The 23,590-nt window shown below is 52.4% G+C and overlaps 1 protein-coding gene across 1 annotated transcript in view; it reads right to left on the bottom strand.

Annotated features, from left to right (window-relative positions):
• The window catches only part of INTS1 (integrator complex subunit 1), a 122,637-nt gene that overhangs the window by 60,129 nt on the left and 38,918 nt on the right, over positions 1–23,590 (bottom strand). Inside the window, exons 12-23 of the mRNA XM_060260485.1 lie at positions 23,024–23,144; positions 21,215–21,292; positions 19,829–19,986; positions 18,066–18,162; positions 13,450–13,541; positions 10,956–11,016; positions 6,985–7,182; positions 6,709–6,838; positions 4,438–4,617; positions 4,208–4,357; positions 400–579; positions 171–275 (exon numbers count right to left, since the gene is read on the bottom strand). Of these exons, the coding sequence (XP_060116468.1) occupies positions 171–275; positions 400–579; positions 4,208–4,357; positions 4,438–4,617; positions 6,709–6,838; positions 6,985–7,182; positions 10,956–11,016; positions 13,450–13,541; positions 18,066–18,162; positions 19,829–19,986; positions 21,215–21,292; positions 23,024–23,144 (1,550 nt within the window). The remainder of the gene's footprint in view (positions 1–170; positions 276–399; positions 580–4,207; positions 4,358–4,437; positions 4,618–6,708; positions 6,839–6,984; positions 7,183–10,955; positions 11,017–13,449; positions 13,542–18,065; positions 18,163–19,828; positions 19,987–21,214; positions 21,293–23,023; positions 23,145–23,590) is intronic.

The following is a 23,590-nucleotide window of genomic DNA, read 5'->3' as shown; positions in this document are numbered from 1 at the left end:
AACAGAAGCCTGACTAGAAGAGGGACTTGTAAGGGCCCAACGCAAGGGAGGCCAGGGGTATCTGGTAGAACGGTAACAAATTAAGAGGAAACCTCCAAATGAAATGACCCCACGAGAGACCACTACCACCGTCTTGGGTGCGTGGTCCCAGATCCACTCCCCTCTCTCACCAGAGCCAGGTCGTTGTGATGCCCTTGTTCCTCAACCGGGGCATGCTGGGAAAGGTACATCAAGTAAGCGCTGATGGTCTGAGGCTCGGTCTCCATGTGGATGGCCTGGAATGAGATGGCACCGGCTGAATAGTGGGGAGCACGAGTAAAGGAGACCAAACCACGGCCTGCTGGGAAGACATTTCTTTCCCGAGAAGCCCGGTCCTTGCAGTTTCCCGAGATGGCTCACCTGCTGCAGGGCCACTGCGGTGGTGGCCCGCACGCTGTCGAAGAGCGGCAGCTTGGGCAGGTCCCGGAGCAGCCACTGGTAACCCTGCAGGAGCTCCGAGTCGCCCGAGTCCTCCTCCATCGGGTGGTCCTTCTCCTCCCTGTCGCGGAGACCTCCTTCCGAAAGCACCAGGGATAGTCCCTGTTAAAGGAGAGGGAGAAGAAAACATGGCAGCAGAGGCCAAAGAGGCGAGGCTGAAGCGGCCTTTCTGTTCTCAAACTGAGAATCTCGAGTGTTCCCAAGTTCCGGCATTCTCAGCCCCCTCAAGCATCAGGGGCGGAATCTCCCTCTTCTGCTGCTTTTCTCCAAATGGACCTTCCCTCCCCCGGACAGCCCCAGGCCCTTTTCCATTCCCACCAATGTTCCCTCTAAGCTGCAGAGTCTGGTGAGCAAAAATTCTACTTTGTGAGCTACTGGCACGAAAGCTGTGAGCTCCTGCATCAATTCGTGTGCTCTGGGGTCATCCTTTTTGAGCTAAGACAAAAAAGTGCGAGCCGGAGGCTAAAAAACTGTGAGCTAGCTCACACAAACTCAGCTTAGATAGAAGAAGATAAGAAGATATTGCATTTATATCCCGCCCTCCACTCCGAAGAGTCTCAGAGCGGCTCACAATCTCCTTTCCCTTCCTCCCCCACAACAGACACCCAGTGAGGTAGATGAAGATATTGGATTTATATCCCGCCCTCCACTCCGAAGAGTCTCAGAGCGGCTCACAATCTCCTTTCCCTTCCTCCCCCACAACAGACACCCTGTGAGGTGGGTGGGGCTGAGAGGGCACTCACAGCAGCTGCCCTTTCAAGGACAGAGTCTCAGAGCGGCTCACAATCTCCTTTACCTTCCTCCCTCACAACAGACACCCTGTGAGGTGGGTGGGGCTGAGAGGGCTCTCACAGCAGCTGCCCTTTCAAGGACAGAGTCTCAGAGCGGCCTACAATCGCCTTTACCTTCCTCCCCCACAACAGAAACCCTGTGAGGTGGGTGGGGCTGAGAGGGCTCTCACAGCAGCTGCCCTTTCAAGGACAGAGTCTCAGAGCTGCCTACAATCTCCTTTACCTTCCTCCCCCACAACAGACACCCTGTGAGGTGGGTGGGGCTGGAGAGGGCTCTCCCAGCAGCTGCCCTTTCAAGGACAACCTCTGCCAGAGCTATGGCTGACCCAAGGCCATGCTAGCAGGTGCAAGTGGAGGAGTGGGGAATCAAACCCAGTTCTCCCAGATAAGAGTCAGCACACTTCACCACTACACCAAACTGGCTCTACACCAAATTGGCTTAGAGGGAACACTGATTCCCACTGGCTCTTTCTGCTTACAGCTAGACAGTTCCCCATCCCAGCTGGGCTGTTCCACTTTGACTGACCCTTTCCTCTCCCGGAGAGCCCCTGCCCCTTCCCCTAGGCCAGGGGCGGCCAAACCGCAGCTCAGGAGCTGTGACTTGGGAACTATGTGGCTCTTTCACACACATTGTGTAGCACTCAAAGCCCCTAACGACCCCATTGGCTGGCACGGAGAAGGCATTTGTCTCTTTAAATCACTCTCCAAACCAACAGATCCAGTTGGGCAGCCGTGCTGGTCTGAAGCAGTTGAAGAAAGCAGGAGTCAAGTCCCACCTTTAAGACCAACCAAGTTTGATTCAGAAGGTAAGCTTTCGTGTGCTCTCTAAGCACCCTTCGTCAGATGAGGGGATCAGGTATAGCGGCTGGAATACATGCAGTTTGTTGATTAAGAGGGCAAACTAACTGATCACATGGTCACATAAAACACTGTGGCTTGGCCATTTGGCCTGGGGAGCCATAAAAGGTAATAAAATTCCCTGCCAAATGGTGTTTCTGCAAATCTAGGTAAATCACAAAAGGACATGTCTATCCTAGTTGTGGTCCACCCAATCTACTTATCAGCATCAGTCTATACATTATAAACATCATTCTAGTCCGCCATTAGAAAACAAGAATACATAAAATGAAAATGGGTTAAGTAAATGCATGGGATGGAGAAAGTAGAGAAAGAAGTACTTTTCTCCCTTTCTCACAATACAAGAACTCGTGGGCATTCGATGAAATTGCTGAGCAGACAGGTTAAAACGGATAAAAGGAAGTACTTCTTCACCCAAAGGGTGATTAACATGTGGAATTCACTGCCACAGGAGGTGGTGGTGGCCACAAGTATAGCCACCTTCAAGAGGGGTTTAGATAAAAATATGGAGCACAGGTCCATCAGTGGCTATTAGCCACAGTGTATGTGTGTATATAACATTTTTTGCCACTGTGTGACACAGAGTGTTGGACTTGATGGGCCGTTGGCCTGATCCAACATGGCTTCTCTTATGTTCTTATGTTCTTATATGTAATGAGATAAAGAGCCAATATCCCTTATTTGAGTATGTCAATATAAAACATTATTCTGATACACTATTATAAAAACGAAATACATTGGAATACTGTGGATATATAGCTATACTCACTGAGAGTGGGTTTAGCATACGTAATGAGATAAAAAACCAATATATTTGAAGGCAGCTTGGAGAACACATTTAAAATTGCTTTCTTCCCACCTCTCCCTCCCCCATCTACTTGCTTCCTTCCACCCTTTCCTTCCTTCCTGTCTTGCAGCTCTCAAGCATCTGATATTTACTCAGTGTGGCTCATACATTAAGCAAGTCTGTAGATCCAAGAGGGCCGCCGTGTTGGTGTGAAGCAGCTGAACAAAGCAGGAGTGAAGTGGCACCTTTAAGACCAACCAAGTTTTATTCAGAACGTCAGCTTTCCCGTGCTCTCTAAGCACCCTTCATCAGATGAGGGGATCAGGTATTGTCTGATGAAGTGTGCTCAGAGAGCACACGAAAGCTTCCCTTCTGAATAAAACTTGGTTTGTCTTAAAGGCGCCACTTGACTCCTGCTTTCATTAAGCGAGTTTGGCCATTCCTTTCTTAGACCTTCCCCGCTGCCAGCTAGACCCTTCCCTTCACTGCACTGCATTTTCCTCCAGCTAGACCCTTGACCGTTCCCCCCTTCCAGCTGAGCCCGCAGGGGTGGCCAATGGTAGCTCTCCAGATGTTTTTTGCCTACAACTCCCATCAGCCCCTGCCATTGGCCATGCTGATGGGAGTTGTAGGCAAAAAACATCTGGAGAGCTACCGTTGGCCACCCCTGTACTAGAGCAAGGGATGTCAAACTCATTTGTTATGAGGGCCGGATCTGACATAAATGAGTACTTGTTGAGCTGGGCCATGTTTGTACCTATTTAAGATTAGGTAGCAGAGATATAAACTTTATAAAGGACACAGACAATTAAAAATTAAAATAAAACAAGCTTAAAACATTAGCACTTGTTGATCTTAAAGGTGCTTGCTTTGCATCTCTCCCGTGGGATTCAGGGAACTGGGCAAAGGAAGCTGTGGCTCTTTCCTTCCATCCCCAGGGGACCAGGAGGGGGAGGAGCCTCAGCCAACAGAAACAGAGATTTTGCTCAGTAGCTGTATGATTGAGAGAGTCTGGCAAAGCAAACTATGCCTCCCCCCCCCCGAGAGAGTCTGGCAAAGCAAACTATGCCTCCCCTCAGCCAATGGAGAAAACAGTCTTTGCTCTGTAGCTCCTGTGCGATTGAGCAAGCCTGGCAAAGCAAGCTGGGATGCAGAAGGAAGCAAGAGAGGAGGAGAAGGAAGCAGATGACAGCCAGTTGTTTGAGGGCCTGATAGGAGCCCCCTGGGGGCCTGACTCGGCCCCTGGGCCGAATGTCTGACACCCCTGTAAAATAGAGCTTTTCCCTCTCCTCACCTTCATGGCCAGAACCCGCGAAGCCACCTGCGAGGAGCTCAGCCGCCTCAGGAAATAGTCCAGGACTTCGCAGGTCGTCTGCTCGTCCGCCTTGGGCCCCAGCAGCAGGTCCTGGAGGCGTCCCAGCAGCTGCCTCTGCTTCTGCTGCCTCTGCAGGGGAAAAGGATCTGTCGTTTCTGACCGTCTCACCGGGCAACCGGGGACTGACAGCTGAGGCGGGGCCATCTCACCTGCCGCTTCTTGGCCCGCTGCTCTTTGCTCTCGCCCTCTTCTTCCTCCTCGCCGGAGGCCGACTCGTCGGCTGCGTCGTGCAGCAGGAATTCGCAGAGGCACTGCACCGGCAGGACGTCCAAAGATCCCTCGCTGGACTGGACCAGATCCGCCAGCCAGGGCATCGATTGAGAAGACGCCTGAAGACGAAATGAAATCTAGCGCTAGAAGGATCGCGGGATTTGAAGTATCGACCAAAGGAAAAACTACTGGGAAAGAAAGATGCTAATAATGAAGGACAATAAAGGCGTGTCTCCTCCCTGGGGCCAACGACAGCCTCTGCCGTCTCTCTCAACAGCCAGAACAGGCAGGCCTACAAATAAACCCACCCTAATATTTTCAGTCCCTTCTCTCCCAGATTTCTCAACTGGAATCCCTTTTATGAAGAAAAAGAAAATATTAGATTTATATCCCGCCCTATACCAGGAGTCTCAAAGCGGTCACAATCTCCTTTACCTTGGAGAGGCAGTTTGGTGTAGTGGTTAAGTGTGCGGACTCTTATCTGGGAGAACTGGGTTTGATTTCCCACTCCTCCACCAAGCACCCAGAATAAAGAGTATCCCTGCCCCAGACATAAGAACATAAGAGAAGCCATGTTGGATCAGGCCAGTGGCCCATCCAATCCAACGCTCTGTGTCACACAGTGCTTGGTGGACAAGAGTGGGAGGGCTTCTAGAGTTCTGGCCCTGCTGGTGGATCTCCTGATGGCACCTGGGTTTTGGCCACTGTGTGACACAGAGTGTTGGATCGGATGGGCCACTGTCCTGATCCAACACGGCTTCTCTTATGTTCTTATGTCTGGGGCAGGGATACTCTCTATTCTGGGTGCTTGGGGGACAAGAGTGGGAGGGCTTCTAGAGTTCTGGCCCTGCTGGTGGATCTCCTGATGGCACCTGGGTTTTGGCCACTGTGTGACACAGAGTGTTGGATCGGATGGGCCACTGTCCTGATCCAACATGGCTTCTCTTATGTTCTTATGTCTGGGGCAGGGATACTCTCTATTCTGGGTGCTTGGGGGACAAGAGTGGGAGGGCTTCTAGAGTTCTGGCCCTGCTGGTGGATCTCCTGATGGCACCTGGGTTTTGGCCACTGTGTGACACAGAGTGTTGGATCGGATGGGCCACTGTCCTGATCCAACATGGCTTCTCTTATGTTCTTATGTCTGGGGCAGGGATACTCTCTATTCTGGGTGCTTGGGGGACAAGAGTGGGAGGGCTTCTAGAGTTCTGGCCCTGCTGGTGGACCTCCTGATGGCACCTGGGTTTTGGCCACTGTGTGACACAGAGCGTTGGACTGGATGGGCCACTGGCCTGATCCAACATGGCTTCTCTTATGTTCTTATGTGACTCAGAGGGTTGGACTGGATGGGCCATTGGCCTGATCCAACATGGCTTCTCTTATGTTCTTATGTGACACAGAGCGTTGGACTGGATGGGCCACTGGCCTGATCCAACATGGCTTCTCTTATGTTCTTATGTGACTCAGAGTCTTGGACTGGATGGGCCATTGGCCTGATCCAACATGGCTTCTCTTATGTTCTTATGTGACTCAGAGGGTTGGACTGGATGGGCCACTGGCCTGATCCAACATGGCTTCTCTTATGTTCTTATGTGACACAGAGTGTTGGACTGGATGGGCCATTGGCCTGATCCAACAGGGCTTCTCTTATGTTCTTCTGTGACACAGAGTGTTGGACTGGATGGGCCATTGGCCTGATCCAACATGGCTTCTCTTATGTTCTTATGTGACACAGAGTGTTGGACTGGATGGGCCATTGGCCTGATCCAACAGGGCTTCTCTTATGTTCTTTTGTGACACAGAGTGTTGGACTGGATGGGCCATTGGCCTGATCCAACATGGCTTCTCTTATGTTCTTCTGTGACACAGAGTGTTGGACTGGATGGGCCATTGGCCTGATCCAACATGGCTTCTCTTATGTTCTTCTGTGACACAGAGTGTTGGACTGGATGGGCCATTGGCCTGATCCAACAGGGCTTCTCTCATGTTCTTTTGTGACACAGAGTGTTGGACTGGATGGGCCATTGGCCTGATCCAACATGGCTTCTCTTATGTTCTTCTGTGACACAGAGTGTTGGACTGGATGGGCCATTGGCCTGATCCAACATGGCTTCTCTTATGTTCTTCTGTGACACAGAGTGTTGGACTGGATGGGCCACTGGCCTGATCCAACATGGCTTCTCTTATGTTCTCAACCCCTCGGGTGACCCTACCTGTCTCTGGATGATGTTGAGCAGGAAGTCGGGGTGCCGGCTGCGGCAGAGGAGGTGTCCCAGGCGGAGGGACTGATTCAGGCTCTTCACCTGATCCAGGACGTGCTGCGGAGGCCTGCGGGGAGGGCCCCTGCCGGAGACACAGAAAGGGGGATTTACCCAGCTCCAGTAGAAAACGGATCAAAGTTCCCTCCTTCCCCTCTATGATCGCATTTCCCTCGCTCTCCCTCCCTCCCCTCCACGCACACGGCCCAGGGAACAGTGACGGCTGCTCACTGCGGGTCCAGGCTGGTGAGCTGCGACAGCAAGAGGCTGCTGCTCTCTGTGATGGTCTGCTTGGTCGAAGCAGCGGCCAGGTGGCCCTCGAAAGCCAGGATCTCCTGCTTCTCCCGCTGCGAGATCTGCAGCTCCCGGTTGATCATCTCCGTGCGGGTCTCCTCGTCCGTCAAGGTACAAGGCGGGTAGGAGTAGTTACTGCAAAAGAACAGGAAGAAGAGTACGTTGGAGTGCATCCCGTTTTTTTTTTTAAACATCCTCACGTGCCCCCCCCCCCCAAAAAAAAAAGATCCTGAAGCAATGCAGGGCACAGAAAAGCTGTGAACGTTACGTGCAAATCTCAAGTCTATTTTTGCAGTTTATGCACACTTGGGATTTGATTTATTAAGCAGAGTTGGCAGGCGATCACCTTTCTCTCCCTTTCTGCTGCCATTCCTAAGATGAAGAAGATAATATTGGATTGATATCCTGCCCTGCCCTCCATTCCAAATCTCAGAGCATAAGAACATAAGAGAAGCCCTGTTGGATCAGGCCAATGGCCCATCCAGTCCAACACTCTGTGTCACATAAGAACATAAGAGAAGCCCTGTTGGATCAGGCCAATGGCCCATCCAGTCCAACATTCTGTGTCACAGAAGAGCATAAGAGAAGCCCTGTTGGATCAGGCCAATGGCCCATCCAGTCCAACACTCTGTGTCACACAGTGGCCAAAAAAATTACACACACACACACACACACTGTGGCTAATAGCCACTGATGGACCTCTGCTCCATATTTTTATCTAAACCCCTCTTGAAGGTGGCTATGCTTGTGGCCGCCACCACCTCCTGTGGCAGTGAATTCCACATGTTAATTACCCTTTGGGTGAAGAAGGACTTCCTTTTATCCGTTTTAACCTGTCTGCTCAGCAATTTCATCGAATGCCCACAAGTTCTTGTATTGTGAGAAAGGGAGAAAAGTACTTCTTTCTCTACTTTCTCCATCCCATGCATTATCTTGTAAACCTCTATCATGTCACCCCGCAGTCGACGTTTCTCCAAGCTAAAGAGTCCCAAGCGTTTCAACCTTTCATAGGGAAGGTGTTCCAGCCCTTTAATCATTCTAGTTGCCCTTTTCTGGACTTTCTCCAATGCTATAATATCCTTTTTGAGGCGCAGCGACCAGAACTGCACACAGTACTCCAAACGAGACCGCACCACCGATTTATACAGGGGCATTATGATACTGGCTGATTTGTTTTCAATTCCCTTCCTAATAATTCCCAGCATGGCGTTGGCCTTTTTTATTGCAAACGCACACTGTCTTGACATTTTCAGTGAGTTCTCTACCACGACCCCAAGATCTCTCTCTTGGTCAGTCTCTGCCAGTTCACACCCCATCAACTTGTATTTGTAGCTGGGTTTACAATCTCTTTAAAGTTCACTACCTTTAAAGCCCTATACGGCCGAGGACCTGCCTACCTTACGGACTGTCTCTTCCCATATATTCCTGTGGGAATCATGCCGCGAAAGGCTTGCTTGATTCCCGGGTCCCACAAAGGCTGCAGACAGGAACGTGGGGGAGACCATGTGTCTGGCATACCAGCCTGGAGCCCTGCATTCCCCATTGTGTCTGAAGAGTCAAAAGGGCACAGGCATCTCACATTTGCTGAGCAGACAGGTTAAAACGGATAAAAGGAAATCCTTCTTCACCCAAAGGGTGATTAACATGTGGAATTCACTGCCACAGGAGGTGGTGGCGGCCACAAGCATAGCCACCTTCAAGAGGGGTTTAGATAAAAATATGGAGCACAGGTCCATCAGTGGCTATTAGCCACAGTGTATGTGTGTATATAAATTTTTTTGCCACTGTGTGACACAGAGTGTTGGACTGGATGGGCCGTTGGCCTGATCCAACATGGCTTCTCTTATGTTCTTATCCGTGTTCACCCACATTCTCACTCCCTTATGCTGACCCATGCAGTATTGACAAATTGATGACTGTATTGAATCCTATAAACAAGTATAGATTTGGTGTCCCTTGAACAGATGTTTCCTGTTTAAGCACTATGTACTAAGCAAATAACGTAGCTTCAAGACAGGATGTATAAATAAAGCGAAGGTTGGCTAAAGAAGTCAGACCTCTCTGCTTCCTCAAGATCCATGTGTCGACTGTTCATTCCTTCATACTCCCCAGAGGGTGTTTTGATCCGGTTCACAAAATCTACCGGTAATCTCCGGGCCGAAGGAGGCCAAACTGAAGGTCACCAGGGAAGGGGCCTTTTCGATCGATCGCTGCCCCCCCCCCCCACTGGTGGAACCGACTCCCAGAGGAAATGCAGGCCTTGCAGGAATCTTGGTCAGTTCCGCGGGGCCTGCAAAACTCTCCTCTTCCAGCTGGCCTTTAATTGATACAGAGCCTACATCATAGATGGAATACCGTCACACTGTGAAATCTAACAAGATAATATCCAGATCTGAGCACTAAATGATATGTTGTTTTAATTCCTAAATATATAATTTTATATAATAGAATGTGCTATTTTATAATATGTACTGTTTTAATTCAGTTTTATGCTGTAAGCCGCCCTGAGCCTACTTTGGCAGGGAGGGCGGGATACAAATCAAATCAAATCAATAAATAAATAAACAAATAAATTACCTTCCTCCCCCACGACAGACACACCCTGTGAGGTGGGTGGGGCTGAGAGGGCTCTCGCAGCAGTTGCCCTTTCAAGGACAACTCCTGTGAGAGCTATGGCTGACCCAAGGCCATTCCAGCAGCTGCAAGTGGAGGAGTGGGGAATCAAACCCAGTTCTCCCAGATAAGATTCCACGCACTTCACCACTACACCAAACTGGCTTTCTGAGGACAGCTCTGTGAGAGCTATGGCTGACCCAAGGCCATTCCAGCAGCTGCAAGTGGAGGAGTGGGGAATCAAACCCGGTTCTCCCAGATAAGAGAGCTCTGGCTGACCCAAGGCCATCCCAGCAGGTGCAAGTGGAGGAGTGGGGAATCAAACCCAGTTCTCCCAGATAAGATTCCACGCACTTCACCACTACACCAAACTGGCTTTCTGAGGACAGCTCTGTGAGAGCTCTTGCTGACCCAAGGCCATTCCAGCAGGTGCAAGTGGAGGAGTGGGGAATCAAACCCGGTTCTCCCAGATAAGAGTCTGCGCACTTCACCACTACACCAAACTGGCTCTCCCCACCCCTGCTTTTTCTCTACCTCCCCCAAAAGACAGCGACACAATTAGAAATTCTGACATTTTTAGCTCCGAGAAGGTTTTGATTACATACTGTTTAAACCAGGGGTGTCAAACATGCAGCCCTGGAGGGCTCCTATCAGGCCCCCAAGCAACTGGCTGTCATCTCCTTCCTTCCTTCTCCCTCTCTCTTGCTTCCTTCTGTATAACAGCTCGCTTTGTAAGGCTTGCTCAATCACACAGGAGCTACAGAGCAAAACCTCTGTTTTCTCCATTGGCTGAGGCATCTCCCTTGGGGAGGAAGGCAGAACTTGTTTTTCTAGTCTCTCTCAATCGCACAGCAGAGCTACTGAGCCAAGCCTTCTTCCTTCTATTGGCAGAGGCTCCCCCCCCTCCTGGTCCCCTGGGGAAGGAAGGAAAGAAAGCTTCCTTTGCCCAGTTCTCTGGATCCCATGGGAGAGATACAAAGAAAGCCCCTTTAAGACCAACGAGCGCTAACAGTGTAAGGATTTTTTTTTAAAAAAATAATTTAATTGCGTTTGTGTCCTCTATAAAGCTTATATCTCTGCTACCTAATCTTAAATAGGTATACAGATGGCCTGGCCTGACATGGCCTAGCCCGACAAGGTCTCCTTTATATAAGATCCAGCCCTCATAGCAAATGAGTTCGACGCCCCTGGTTTAAACCGTTGGGATGGTTTTATTATTTTATTATTATTGCTACTGCTGTTTACTGCCTCAAGGCCCGCGTATGCATTTGGGGGAGGGCAGCTTCTCGGCTTACTTGGTCATGACCATTTCCATGAGCATCTTCAGCGTGGGGTACTCCTCCCAGGCAGTGAGACCTAAGAGAGGGGAAGGGGTCAAAGAAGCGAGAGGGAGAAGAGCAGAGAAAAACATCACAGGAAAAAAAACCCCAAGTGTCTGAAATATCTTTGCAATGCACTTTGGCAAAGACCTACCGTATTTTTCGGACCATAAGACGCACTCCCCCCCCCCCAAAAAAAAGTGTGGGGGGGAAGTATGTGCGTCTTATGGTCCGAAGGTACGTACCTTCGGGGGGGGGGGGGAAGCGATCTGCTGCCTCTTCCTCCGATCCAGCGCTTCCCCCGCGCCTGCCTGCCTGGCTCCAACTTCTTCAGGCAAGCGCTGGGATCGCTCCACGTGGCCCCAGCTCTTCGCAAGAGCCGGCTGCGGAGGGGGCAGCGTGCTTCCTCCTTGCCTGTGTGCCTAGCTTCAGCTGTGATGTTTAAAGCAAGTGCTGGGATCGGAGGGGGGAGGGAGCGATCCCAGCGCTTGCTTTAAACATCACAGCTGAAGCTAGGCACGCAGGCAAGGAGGAAGCACGCTGCCCCCTCCGCAGCCGGCTCTTGCGAAGAGCTGGGGCCACGTGGAGCGATCCCAGCGCTTGCCTGAAGAAGATGGAGCCAGGCAGGCGCGGGGGAAGCGCCGGATTGGAGGCAGAGCCAGCGGATCGCCCCCCAGGAGGAAGGTGCGTCCTATCCTCCGGAGCGCCTTATGGTGCGAAAAATACGGTACTTTCCCAAGAGGTCATGCATTCTTACTAATGAAACATATTGGGGCGCGAAACCTAGGCAGCGATGCCGATGAGTTGGGGCTTGGGTGCCCTGTTCGGAACCCGCCCCTTCCTGCTTTAGCCCCTCCCACTGAAAACCACCACAGCTGGTCAACTGGGAATTCTAATACTGCCCTGACTTGGACGGCTGAGACGACCCGGTTTTGTCGGATCTCAGAAGCTAAGCGGGGACTGGCTCTGGACGGTAGTTAAGAGGGGAGACCATTAAGGAAGTCCAGAGGAGGGCAGTGGCAAACCACCTTTGTTATCTCTCGCCCTGATGCAGATGGCCGAGGCTAGCCCGTCTTGTTAGATCTCAGAAGCTAAACAGGGTCAGCCCTGGTTAATACTTCGACGGGAGGCCACCATGGAAGTCCAGGGTTGCTACGCAGGGGCAGACAGCGGCAAGCCACCTCTGAAATCCCTTGTCCTGGCCCTAAAGGCGTAGCCAAGCTCAAATCTCGTCAGCTCTCAGAAACTAAGCAGGGTCGGCCCGCGTTAGTATTTGGATGGGAAGCCATTAAGGGAGGCCACGGTTGCTACACAGAGGCAGGCAACGGCGAGCCAGCTCTGTTCACTTCTTGCCCTGACCGGGGGGACCCAGACGAGGCCAGTCTCTTCTGGTCTCATATGAACATGAACATAAGAAGCTGCCTTATACCAAATCAGACCTTTGGTCCATCAAAGTCAGTATTGTCTTCTCAGACTGGCAGCGGCTCTCCAGGGTCTCAAGCTGAGGTTTTTCACACCTATTTGCCTGGACCCTTTTTTGGAGATGCCAGGGATTGAACCTGGGACCTTCTGCTTCCCAAGCAGATGCTCTACCATTGAGCCACCGCCCCTCCCTAACACTTAAGAGGCTCTCCAGGGTCTCAAGCAGAGGTTTTTCACACCTATTTGCCTGGACCCTTTTTTGGAGATGCCAGGGATTGAACCTGGGACCTTCTGCTTCCCAAGCAGATGCTCTACCACTGAGCCACCGCCCCTCCCTAACACTTATGAGGCTCTCCAGGGTCCCAAGCTGAGGTTTTTCCATGCCTACTTGCCTGGACCCTTTTTTGGACATGCTGGGGATTGAACCTGGGACCTTCTGCTTCCCAAGCAGATGCTCTACCACTGAGCCATTGCCCCTCCCTAACACTTATGAGGCTCTCCAGGGTCTCAAGCTGAGGTTTTTCACACCTATTTGCCTGGACCCTTTTTTGGAGATGCCAGGGATTGAACCTGGGACCTTCTGCTTCCCAAGCAGATGCTCTACCCCTGAGCCACCGCCCCTCCCTAACACTTACGATGGTCTCAAGCTCAGGTTTTTCCACGCCTACTTGCCTGGACCCTTTTTTGGAGATGCTGGGGATTGAACCTGGGACCTTCTGCTTCCCAAGCAGATGCTCTACCACTGAGCCACTGTCTCTCCCCTGCTCTCCAGGGTCTCAAGCTGAGGATTTCCACACCTATTTGCCTGGACCCGTTTTTGGAGATGCCGGGGATTGAACCTGGGACCGTCTGCTTCCCAAGCAGATGCTCTACCCCTGAGCCACCGCCCCTCCCTCTCAGGAGCTAAGCAGGGTTGGCTCTGGTCGGGAAGACAAGGGTTGCAACGCAGAGGTAGGCAACGGCAAAACACCTCTGGTCATCTCTTGCCTCGAAAACCCTACGGGGGGGGGGGAGCCTTAAGTCAGCTGCGACTTCCTTCTAGACTCACCGATGTTCTCGGGGTTGAAGGCAGCCACCACCAGCAGAAGGGGCCAGGCCTTCCAGTAGAGAGTGGAGATCGCCAGGTTCGGAGGCTGGTACCTTGAAACCATCAGAAGGGGGGAAAAAAAGTCGCGGAGGATTCGCAGTCGACTTGTAAATGTGCAATGCGTCAATATGCAACCGTATACTGGGTTCGTTACAAGGTGCTGGTTATCACCTTTAAAGCCCTACATGGCCGAGGACCTGCCTACCTCAGGGACCGCCTCTCTCCGTATGTTCCCCAGAGAGCGCTGCGTTCCAGCTCACAAAATCTTTCGGAAATCCCTGGGCCTAAGGAGGCCAAACTTAAAACAACCAGGGAGCAGTCCTTCTCTATAAAAGCCCCCCAATGGTGGAATCAGCTGCCGGAGGAGGTGTGGGCCCTACAGGATCTTAATCAGTTCTGTAGGGCCTGCAAAACTGCCCTCTTCCAGGTAGCCTTTTAAGATCGAACCAGAATTAATACTACGTTGCCTTGGATAAACAGAGACTGTAGCACCATTGTATTGTTTTAGCTTATTTTTAATTCATTTATATATTGTATTTATACTGTTGATTGTCGATTGATTTTATCTGTTATTGTTATACCATGATACTGTATCATGCTCTGTAAGGCGCCCTGTGAGGTGGGTGGGGCTGGAGAGGGCTCTCAGAGCAGCTGCCCTTTCAAGGACAGAGGCTCAGAGTGGCCTACAATCTCCTTTACCTTCTTCCCCCACAATAAACACGCTGTGAGGTGGGTGGGGCCGAGAGAGCTCTCCCAGAAGCTGCCCTTTCAAGGCCAACTCCTGTGAGAGCTATGGCTGACCCAAGGCCATTCCAGCAGCTGCAAGTGGAGGAGTGGGGAATCAAACCCGGTTCTCTCAGATAAGAGAGCTATGGCTGACCCAAGGCCATTCCAGCAGCTGCAAGTGGAGAAGTGGGGAATCAAACCCGGTTCTCCCAGATAAGAGAGCTCTGGCTGACCCAAGGCCATTCCAGCAGCTGCAAGTGGAGGAGTGGAGAATCAAACCCGGTTCTCCCAGATAAGAGAGCTATGGCTGACCCAAGGCCATTCCAGCAGCTGCAAGTGGAGGAGTGGGGAATCAAACCCGGTTCTCCCAGATAAGAGAGCTATGGCTGACCCAAGGCCATTCCAGCAGCTGCAAGTGGAGGAGTGGGGAATCAAACCCGGTTCTCCCAGATAAGAGAGCTATGGCTGACCCAAGGCCATTCCAGCAGCTGCAAGTGGAGGAGTGGGGAATCAAACCCTGTTCTCCCAGATAAGAGAGCTATGGCTGACCCAAGGCCATTCCAGCAGCTGCAAGTGGAGGAGTGGGGAATCAAACCCTGTTCTCCCAGATAAGAGAGCTATGGCTGACCCAAGGCCATTCCAGCAGATGCAAGTGGAGAAGTGGGGAATCAAACCCGGTTCTCCCAGATAAGAGAGCTCTGGCTGACCCAAGGCCATTCCAGCAGCTGCAAGTGGAGGAGTGGGGAATCAAACCCGGTTCTCCCAGATAAGAGAACTCTGGCTGACCCAAGGCCATTCCAGCAGCTGCAAGTGGAGGAGTGGGGAATCAAACCCGGTTCTCCCAGATAAGAGAGCTCTGGCTGACCCAAGGCCATTCCAGCAGCTGCAAGTGGAGGAGTGGGGAATCAAACCCGGTTCTCCCAGATAAGAGAGCTCTGGCTGACCCAAGGCCATTCCAGCAGCTGCAAGTGGAGGAGTGGGGAATCAAACCCGGTTCTCCCAGATAAGAGAGCTCTGGCTGACCCAAGGCCATTCCAGCAGGTGCAAGTGGAGAAGTGGGGAATCAAACCCGGTTCTCCCAGATAAGAGAGCTCTGGCTGACCCAAGGCCATTCCAGCAGCTGCAAGTGGAGGAGTGGGGAATCAAACCCGGTTCTCCCAGATAAGAGAACTCTGGCTGACCCAAGGCCATTCCAGCAGCTGCAAGTGGAGGAGTGGGGAATCAAACCCGGTTCTCCCAGATAAGAGAGCTCTGGCTGACCCAAGGCCATTCCAGCAGCTGCAAGTGGAGGAGTGGGGAATCAAACCCGGTTCTCCCAGATAAGAGAGCTCTGGCTGACCCAAGGCCATTCCAGCAGCTGCAAGTGGAGGAGTGGGGAATCAAACCCGGTTCTCTCAGATAAGAGTCCGCACACTTTACCACTAAACCAAACTGGATATCGAGTTATGTCTGATTTTTTTTTTTATCGTTTCCTTCGATTCCTCCTGACAAAGCTGCATGCGAAACGCACAGGAGTGGTACAATTACTAAAAATTCCATTTCTCTCTATACCAATTTGTTTCTTCATCTTCGTTCCGCTTTGGTGCGGCTGCCTTTTCCTTCGCCTTAAAGGTTCAATTCAAAACGAACAAAAAAGGGTTCTTCCCGCCAAAACGTATACTGTACGGCAAAGCGATTCAGCCACGGCTAGGAAGGGATGTGCGGAAATATTATTTCCTAATATTTAACTTGCCTTGACCTGGATGGACCAGGCTGGCTTGATCTTGCCGGATCTTGAAAGCTAAGCAGGGTCAGACAAGGTTATTCCTTGGATGGGAGACGACCAAGGAAGCCCAGGGTCACTTTGCAGAGGCAGGGAATGACAAATCACCTCTTTAACATCTCTTGCCCTGACCTGGGTGCTCCAGGCTAACAAGATCTCATCAGATCTTGGATGCTAGGCAAGATTATCCCTGGTTAGTACTTAGGTGAAGATCACCAAGGAAGTCCAAGGGTTGCTACGCAGAGGCAGGCAATGGCGAAGCACCTCTGTTTGTCTCTTCTTCTGACTTGGATGGCCCAGGTGAGCCTGATCTCATCAGATCCCAGAAGCTAAGCAGGTTCGGCCTTGGTTAGTCCTTAGACAGGAGATCACCAAGGAAGTCCAGGGTTGCTGCGCAGAGGCAGGCAATGGCCAACCACCTCTGTTCCTCTCTTGCCTGGATGGCCCAGGCTAGCCCCATCTCATCAGATCTCAGAAGTAAAGTGGGGTCACCCCTGATCAGCACTTGAATGGGAGACCACCAAGGAAGTCCAAGGGTTGCTACGCAGAGGCAGGCAATGGCCGACCACCTCTGTTCCTCTCTTGCCTGGATGGCCCAGGCTAGCCCCATCTCATCAGATCTCAGAAGTAAAGTGGGGTCACCCCTGATCAGCACTTGAATGGGAGACCACCAAGGAAGTCCAAGGGTTGCTACGCAGAGGCAGGCAATGGCCAACCACCTCTGTTCCTCTCTTGCCCTGATCTAGATGGCCCAGGCTAGCCTGATCTCGTCAGATCTCAGAAGCTAAGCAGAAGCTCACCTAAGCAGGGTCCTTGGTTAGGACTTGGATGGGAGACCACCAAGGAAGTCCAAGGGTTGCTGCGCAGAGGCAGGCAATGGCAAACCACCTCTGCTCCTCTCCTGCCTTGACCTAATGGCCCAGGCTAGCCCAATCTTGACAGACTTCAGAAACTAAACAGGGTCGCCCCTGGTTTGTACTTGGGTGAGAGACCACCAAGGAAGTCCAGGGTTGCTACGCAGAGGCAGGCAATGGTGAACCACCTCTGCTTGTCTCTTGCCCTGACTTGGATGGCCCAGGCTAGGCTGATCTCGCCAGATCTCAGAAGCTAAGGAGAGTCGGCCTCGGTTAATATTTGGATGGGAGACCACCAAGGAAGTCTGGCGTTGCTTCGCAGGGGCGGGCAATCGCAAATCTCCTCCGTCCCTTGAAAATCCCATGAGGGATTGCTGTTAGGTTTATACACATACACACGTGCAATATTTAACAAAATCTATGAAAGGCGCCCCTACGAGGAAAGGTGATCTATTTGCGGAGACGGGAGGACAGAGACGAGCAGGGGTGGAATTCTAGCAGGAGCTCCTTTGCATATTTGGCCACACATCCCTGATGTAGCCAACACTCCCGGAGCTTCCAAAAAAGAGCCTTGTAAGCTCTTGGAGGATTGGCTACACCAGGGGTGTGTGGCCTAATATGCAAAGGAGCCCCTGCTAGAATTCCAAGCTCTTGGAGGATTGGCTACATCAGGGGTGTGTGGCCTAATATGCAAAGGAGCCCCTGCTAGAATTCCAAGCTCTTGGAGGATTGGCTACATCAGGGGTGGGGGGCTTAATATGCAAAGGAGCCCCTGCTAGAATTCCACCCCTGGAAACAAGAGAGCCCATTCTCTTTGAACGTAAGTTTTATCAGAACATTTGCTCGGCTTATATTCCTATTTGTGTGACCAATTCCCGGGGAGAGATTCTAACTTTTATTTAGATGAGATTTTAGCCGAGAGGAACCAGGAAATGACTACGAAGGCGTTTGCTGTACATTTGCTGCACAAACTCCGCAAACAACTAATGGATAGAAATGTTTACATTTCTACGAAATATTTTAATTTACTTTGTTTTATAACTAAAACGGGAAATGTATAATATTTTATACTGTGCCCAAGCAAAATTGTATACCTTGGGATTTTTCTAATGTCGCTTGTTACTTATTTTTCTTTCTTTTTTTGGATGAGTCTATGACCGTATTGAACTTGACTTCAACTTAAAAATCTGTGTTCCCCCCCCCCCCCCCCGGAACCGAATGCCTAAAAACTTTACCCCGGGGGCAGCTGGATGTTCTCCGGGTGGTGGTAGGTGCAGAGGTTCAGGACTGCGTCGATCAGCTGGATTCTTTCCACTCTCAGGACTTCGAGATCTGCAAGTGACAAAACCTCATTAGGAAGAAGACGACAACAGATTTATACCCGGCTTTTTTCTCTGAATCAGAGACTCAGAGTGGCCTACAATCTCCTTTACCTTCTTCCCCCACAACAGACACCCTGTGAGGTGGGTGGAGCTGAGAGAGCTCTCCCAGAAGCTGCCCTTTCAAGGACAACTCTTGCGAGAGCTATGGCTGACTCATGGCCATTCCATCAGCTGCAAGTGGAGGAGTGGCGAATCATACCCGGTTCTCCCACATAAGAGAGCTCTGGCTGACCCAAGGCCATTCCAGCAGGTGCAAGTGGAGAAGTGGGGAATCAAACCCGGTTCTCCCAGATAAGAGAGCTATGGCTGACCCAAGGCCATTCCAGCAGCTGCAAGTGGAGGAGTGGGGAATCAAACCCGGCTCTCCCAGATAAGAGAGCTCTGGCTGACCCAAGGCCATTCCAGCAGGTGCAAGTGGAGGAGGGGGGAATCAAACCCGGTTCTCCCAGATAAGAGAGCTCTGGCTGACCCAAGGCCATTCCAGCAGCTGCAGGTGGAGGAGTGGGGAATCAAACCCGGTTCTCCCAGATAAGAGAGCTCTGGCTGACCCAAGGCCATTGCAGCAGCTGCAAGTGGAGGAGTGGGGAATCAAACCCGGTTCTCCCAGATAAGAGAACTCTGGCTGACCCAAGGCCATTCCAGCAGCTGCAGGTGGAGGAGTGGGGAATCAAACACGGTTCTCCCAGATAAGAGAGCTCTGGCTGACCCAAGGCCATGCCAGCAGGTGCAAGTGGAGGAGTGGGGAATCAAACCCGGTCCTCCCAGATAAGAGAGCTCTGGCTGACCCAAGGCCATTGCAGCAGCTGCAAGTGGAGGAGTGGGGAATCCAACCCGGTTCTCCCAGATAAGAGAGCTCTGGCTGACCCGAGGCCATTCCAGCTGCAAGTGGAGGAGCGGGGAATCAAACCCAGTTCTCCCAGATAAGAGAGCTCTGGCTGACCCAAGGCCATTCCAGCAGCTGCAAGTGGAGGAGTGGGGAATCAAACCCGGTCCTCCCAGATAAGAGTCCATGCGCTTCACCAGTACACCAAACGAAAGCAAGGGGAACGCTCTGCTTTGACCGCTGGAGGACAGCGACAGGACGCTGCGGTCGGGAAACGGAGAGCACGGACTTGCAAAACGCAGGGCAGTTTTTAATTGAACAACAGTCAATCAATCAAACAAACCTTTAATGGCATAATAATACAATAAAACAAGGGTAAACAGTCCAGGAACTAGACACCTAAAAATGGAAAATAGGTCACCACCAACCAGAACCCACCGAAATTAAAAAGGCAGAGCAGGTAAGCAGAATAGATCTATACAGGGCTTTTGTTGTAGCAGGAATTCCTTTGCATACTAGGCCACACCTCCCTGATGTAGCCAATCCTCCGAGAGTTTACAGTCGGCCCTGTACTAAGAGCCCTGCAAGCTCTCGGAGGATTGGCTACATCAGGGGGTGTGGCCTAATATGCAAAGGAATTCCTGCTAAAAGAGCCCTGCTTTAGCAGCTGCTAAATATTTAGCCGGGGCGATCGTCTGTAAGAGGGTTCGATCTTGATCAGCTCGAGAGCTTTTGAGTCCAAAGAGTGGGAAGGCAGAAAGAAGCCCAAACGCCCGAACGGGGAGAACCCTACCGTCGGCCTGCACGGCAGCTGCCCGTTTCACCAAGTGGTCGGCCAGCTCCATGGCGTCCGCGGGGCCGAGGGGGAGGTCCCGCGACAATCCGATGACCAGGATCCGCATGAGCGTGTCTTCGAGGATGGGCACTTCGGAGCAGAGGCGGAGGAAGAAGCTGGGGAGGGAAAAGGGGGGAGCCGTTGACGGCAGGGGGCAAGGAAAGCGGCGCACAACCGATCGGCGCGGAGGGGCTTTTCCTTCTAAAGCGGAGCTGCCGCTCTCCCAAAGACTCCCAAGGGAACAAACACAGCTTGCATTCTGCAGCGGAGAGCGGTTCAGTCTCCAGGCCACTAGGCAAACGCCTAGGGCGCTGGCCTTCTGGGCGTGCTGAATTGGGCACCCTCCATATGATTCGGTGACATTAGCCTTGCCAAGGGTGCCGGACAGTCTAGGGCCGGCCATGTCAGTGTCTCAAACCAGGGCAGGGGAGTTTGGGGCCTCTTCCAATCGTTCCAAAGCCATGGGTCACCAAAACAGGGTGTCCCGCCCAGCCCGGGACTCTGCGGAGGGCCCCCCCCCCACCGGCCGTTCGCCCCCCCCCCTGCCGACTTCCCCGAAGCACCCCGCAGTGCCGCGGGGGGGGGCCTTCGAACCTGCCGCCACTCACCTGGGCATCCAACGCCTGAGCCACGGCCCCAGCCGACCCCTTCAGCCCCCGCAGCCAGCGCACCCGGCCACAGAAGTGAGGAGTCCGGTCGGCGTGCTGCATTGAAGGAGACTGGGAATGGGAGGCCAAGAGGACAGCCAGCAGTGGAGGAGGTGGCCCAGCACAGAGCCCCAGGAAGGCCCAGAGGCTCCAGCCTGTCCAGGCCCCGGCACACCTCCCCCCCCGCCCCCGGCATCTGAGCTTATGAACGGGGGCGGAGCCAGCAGGGGGTGGGACCCGGGGAGTGGGGAGGAAATGGCCAGGGAGCTAAAAGGGAAGGAAGCCCGAGGTCAGGGAGGAAGCTGGCAATTGCACTGGATGGCTGCCTCCTGAGAGAGAATAAGGAGCCTATACACAGCCAGAGGGGAATAGGGGTCTGAGGTGACGTAACCTGGCTCCCGCCCCTAATTCTGAGACCTACTCGCACCAGACCCCGGGGCGGCAGACCCGTCAAGGGGGGCGACGGCCGCACCTGGAGACCGAGAGAGGCGCCTGGGGTGCGACACAGGGAAAAGACTGGAAGGCTCTCAGGCTAGGAAGCTCGGATGGAGAGGGGCTTCCCCCAGCTCTGCTACCTGCAAGGTTCATAACTCAAGGTGAGGGGATCGAACCGGAGAGCTTCTGCACAGCACTAGGAGCAGCTGTCTCTCTCTAGGACAGCCGGCCGCAAAGCATTTAAGTCTGGGCTCACACTCACTTGCGGTCGCTCTCTGGGGGCCAGTTGTCCCATTTGTAGTAGGTCTCCGGTTGCTCTGTGAACAGCACTTTGTGGAGGCTGTGTTGAAAGACAAAGCACATCATCAGAAACCGCTGGATGCCCAGGGACCCCGGCCGGCCGGAGCGAGACCCCCAGGAACCCGTTGTTAGCCCACAGGGCTCCCCCGGCTCCCGCCGCAGAAGGAAAACAGTCGGCTGAAGTAGGTGGCATCGAGTGCAATTTGCGATCACGGGGAGGGGCGAAACACTTTCTGCTACCAACAGCCCGCCGGGGGGTCTGAAGGTTGACAGAGAGTTCCTGTCGAAAGAGAAGCTGGTCTGACTCTGCGAGGTGCCAAGAGAATGCCCAGAAACCACGTGCAAGTCGGAACGACCTCTTCGGGGGGAAAGCGGGAAGGAGGTGCAATAGATAAATGAGAGGATGCACAGTTGCCGTCGACCAGACCTCCCCAACGGAGGAATCCCTCACAGGCGTTACTAACAATCGGCAACGGAGACCCCCCAGAACAGGCAAGTTTCTGTTCCCCAGGAGGAGGAGTCCTTTAAAACCAGGACGGGGAAATATCTGGCACTTTTCATGCTTAGCTGGACAAAGAAAATGGAGAAGGAAGGGAGGGAAAGAGGAAGGGAGGGAGGAGATGGAGTTGGAGGAGGAGATTGGATTTATACCTCGCCCTTCACTACCCAAAGAAGAAGATGACGACACTGGATTTATATCCCACCCTCCACTCCAAAGAGTCTCAGAGCGGCTCACAATCTCCTTTACCTTCCTCCCCCACAACAGACACCCTGTGAGGTGGGTGGGGCTGGAGAAGGCTCTCACAGCAGCTGCCCTTTCAAGGACAGAGTCTCAGAGTGGCTCACAATCTCCTTTCCCTTCCTCTTCCCACAACAGACACCCTGTGAGGCGGGTGGGGCTGGAGAGGGCTCTCACAGCAGCTGCCCTTTCAAGGACAGAGGCTCAGAGCAGCTCACAATCTCCTTTCCCTTCCTCCCCCACAACAGACACCTTGTAAGGTGGGTGAGGCTGAGAGGGCTCTCATAGCAGCTCCCAGAGAAGAGAGGGCTCTCACAACAGCTGCCCTTTCAAGGGCAGAGTCTCAGAGCGGCTCCTTTGCCTTCCTCCCGCACAACAGACACCCTGTAAGGTGGGTGAGGCTGAGAGGGCTCTCACAGCAGCTGCCCTTTCAAGGACAACCTCTGCCAGAGCTATGGCTGACCCAAGGCCATTCCAGCAGCTGCAAGTGGAAGAATGGGGGATCAAACCCAGTTCTCCCAGACAAGAGTCCACACACTTCACCACTACACAATCTCCTATATCTTCTCCCCCCACAACAGACACCCTGTGAGGTGGGTGGGGCGGAGAGGACTCTCACAGCAGCTGCCCTTTCAAGGACAACCTCTGCCAGAGCTATGGCTGACCCATGGCCATGCTAGCAGGTGCAAGTGGAGAAGTGGGGAATCAAACCCGGTTCTCCCAGATAAGAGTCTGCACACTTAACCACCATACCAAACTGGCTCTCAGAGCTTACTATCTCAGAGCTTACTATCTCTTTTCCCTTCCCCTCCCCACAGCCAGGTAGGGCTGAAAGAGCTCTGACAGAACCTGCTCTTGAGACGAACAGCTCTATGAGAACTTGTGACTGACTCAAGGTCACCTCAGCAGGTGCATTTGGAGGAGTGGGGAATCAAACCCGGCTCTCCCAGAGAAGAGTCCACGACACCAAACTGACAACACGCCGGGCCTGTGTTTCCACCCTCCCCGCCACCACTCAGCTCCATTTCCTACCAGTGCACGTAGTCCTTGGGCGCCAGTTTGGTGATGGAGGGGACGACCGTGTGCAGCCACCAGACGGCATCCCGCTGAATTGCTGCAATCTGGTTCTGGAACGCCCGCAGGACCTCCAAGTCTGGGTGGATACGGCAAAATCCAAGTCAACCAGAATAAAAACACTACTTTGCATCTAATCAACTGCCCACATGCTCTCCTGGTGGTGCTCCTTCCCCAAACAGCCCCCCTTTTGGGGGGGGGCGGGGGTTTCAAACAATTTTATTAGTAACATATGGTAATAAATTTCAATTTCTTACTTCATTATTACTTTTTTATCTATCCCATATATTACTTTCAACCCACCCCTTCCCCTGTTACTTGACCCCCACCGGTGTTATATACTTAAAATCTTAATATTAAAGGTACCCTTAATTAATAAGAACCAAAATTAATATCCTCCTCCCTCTTGTACTTAGTCATTATCAAAAACTGTCCAATGTCCTTTATTTTCCACTCTTTTTCTACGTATCTTCTGAACTTTTCCCACTCCATCTTAAATACTTCTAAATCACAGTCTCTTAAGGT

Source organism: Heteronotia binoei, chromosome 20 (genome assembly GCF_032191835.1).
Source record: "Heteronotia binoei isolate CCM8104 ecotype False Entrance Well chromosome 20, APGP_CSIRO_Hbin_v1, whole genome shotgun sequence".
NCBI lineage: Eukaryota > Metazoa > Chordata > Lepidosauria > Squamata > Gekkonidae > Heteronotia > Heteronotia binoei.
The sequence above is the reverse complement of the archived record's forward strand: the minus strand, read 5'-3'. Positions and strand labels throughout refer to the sequence as shown.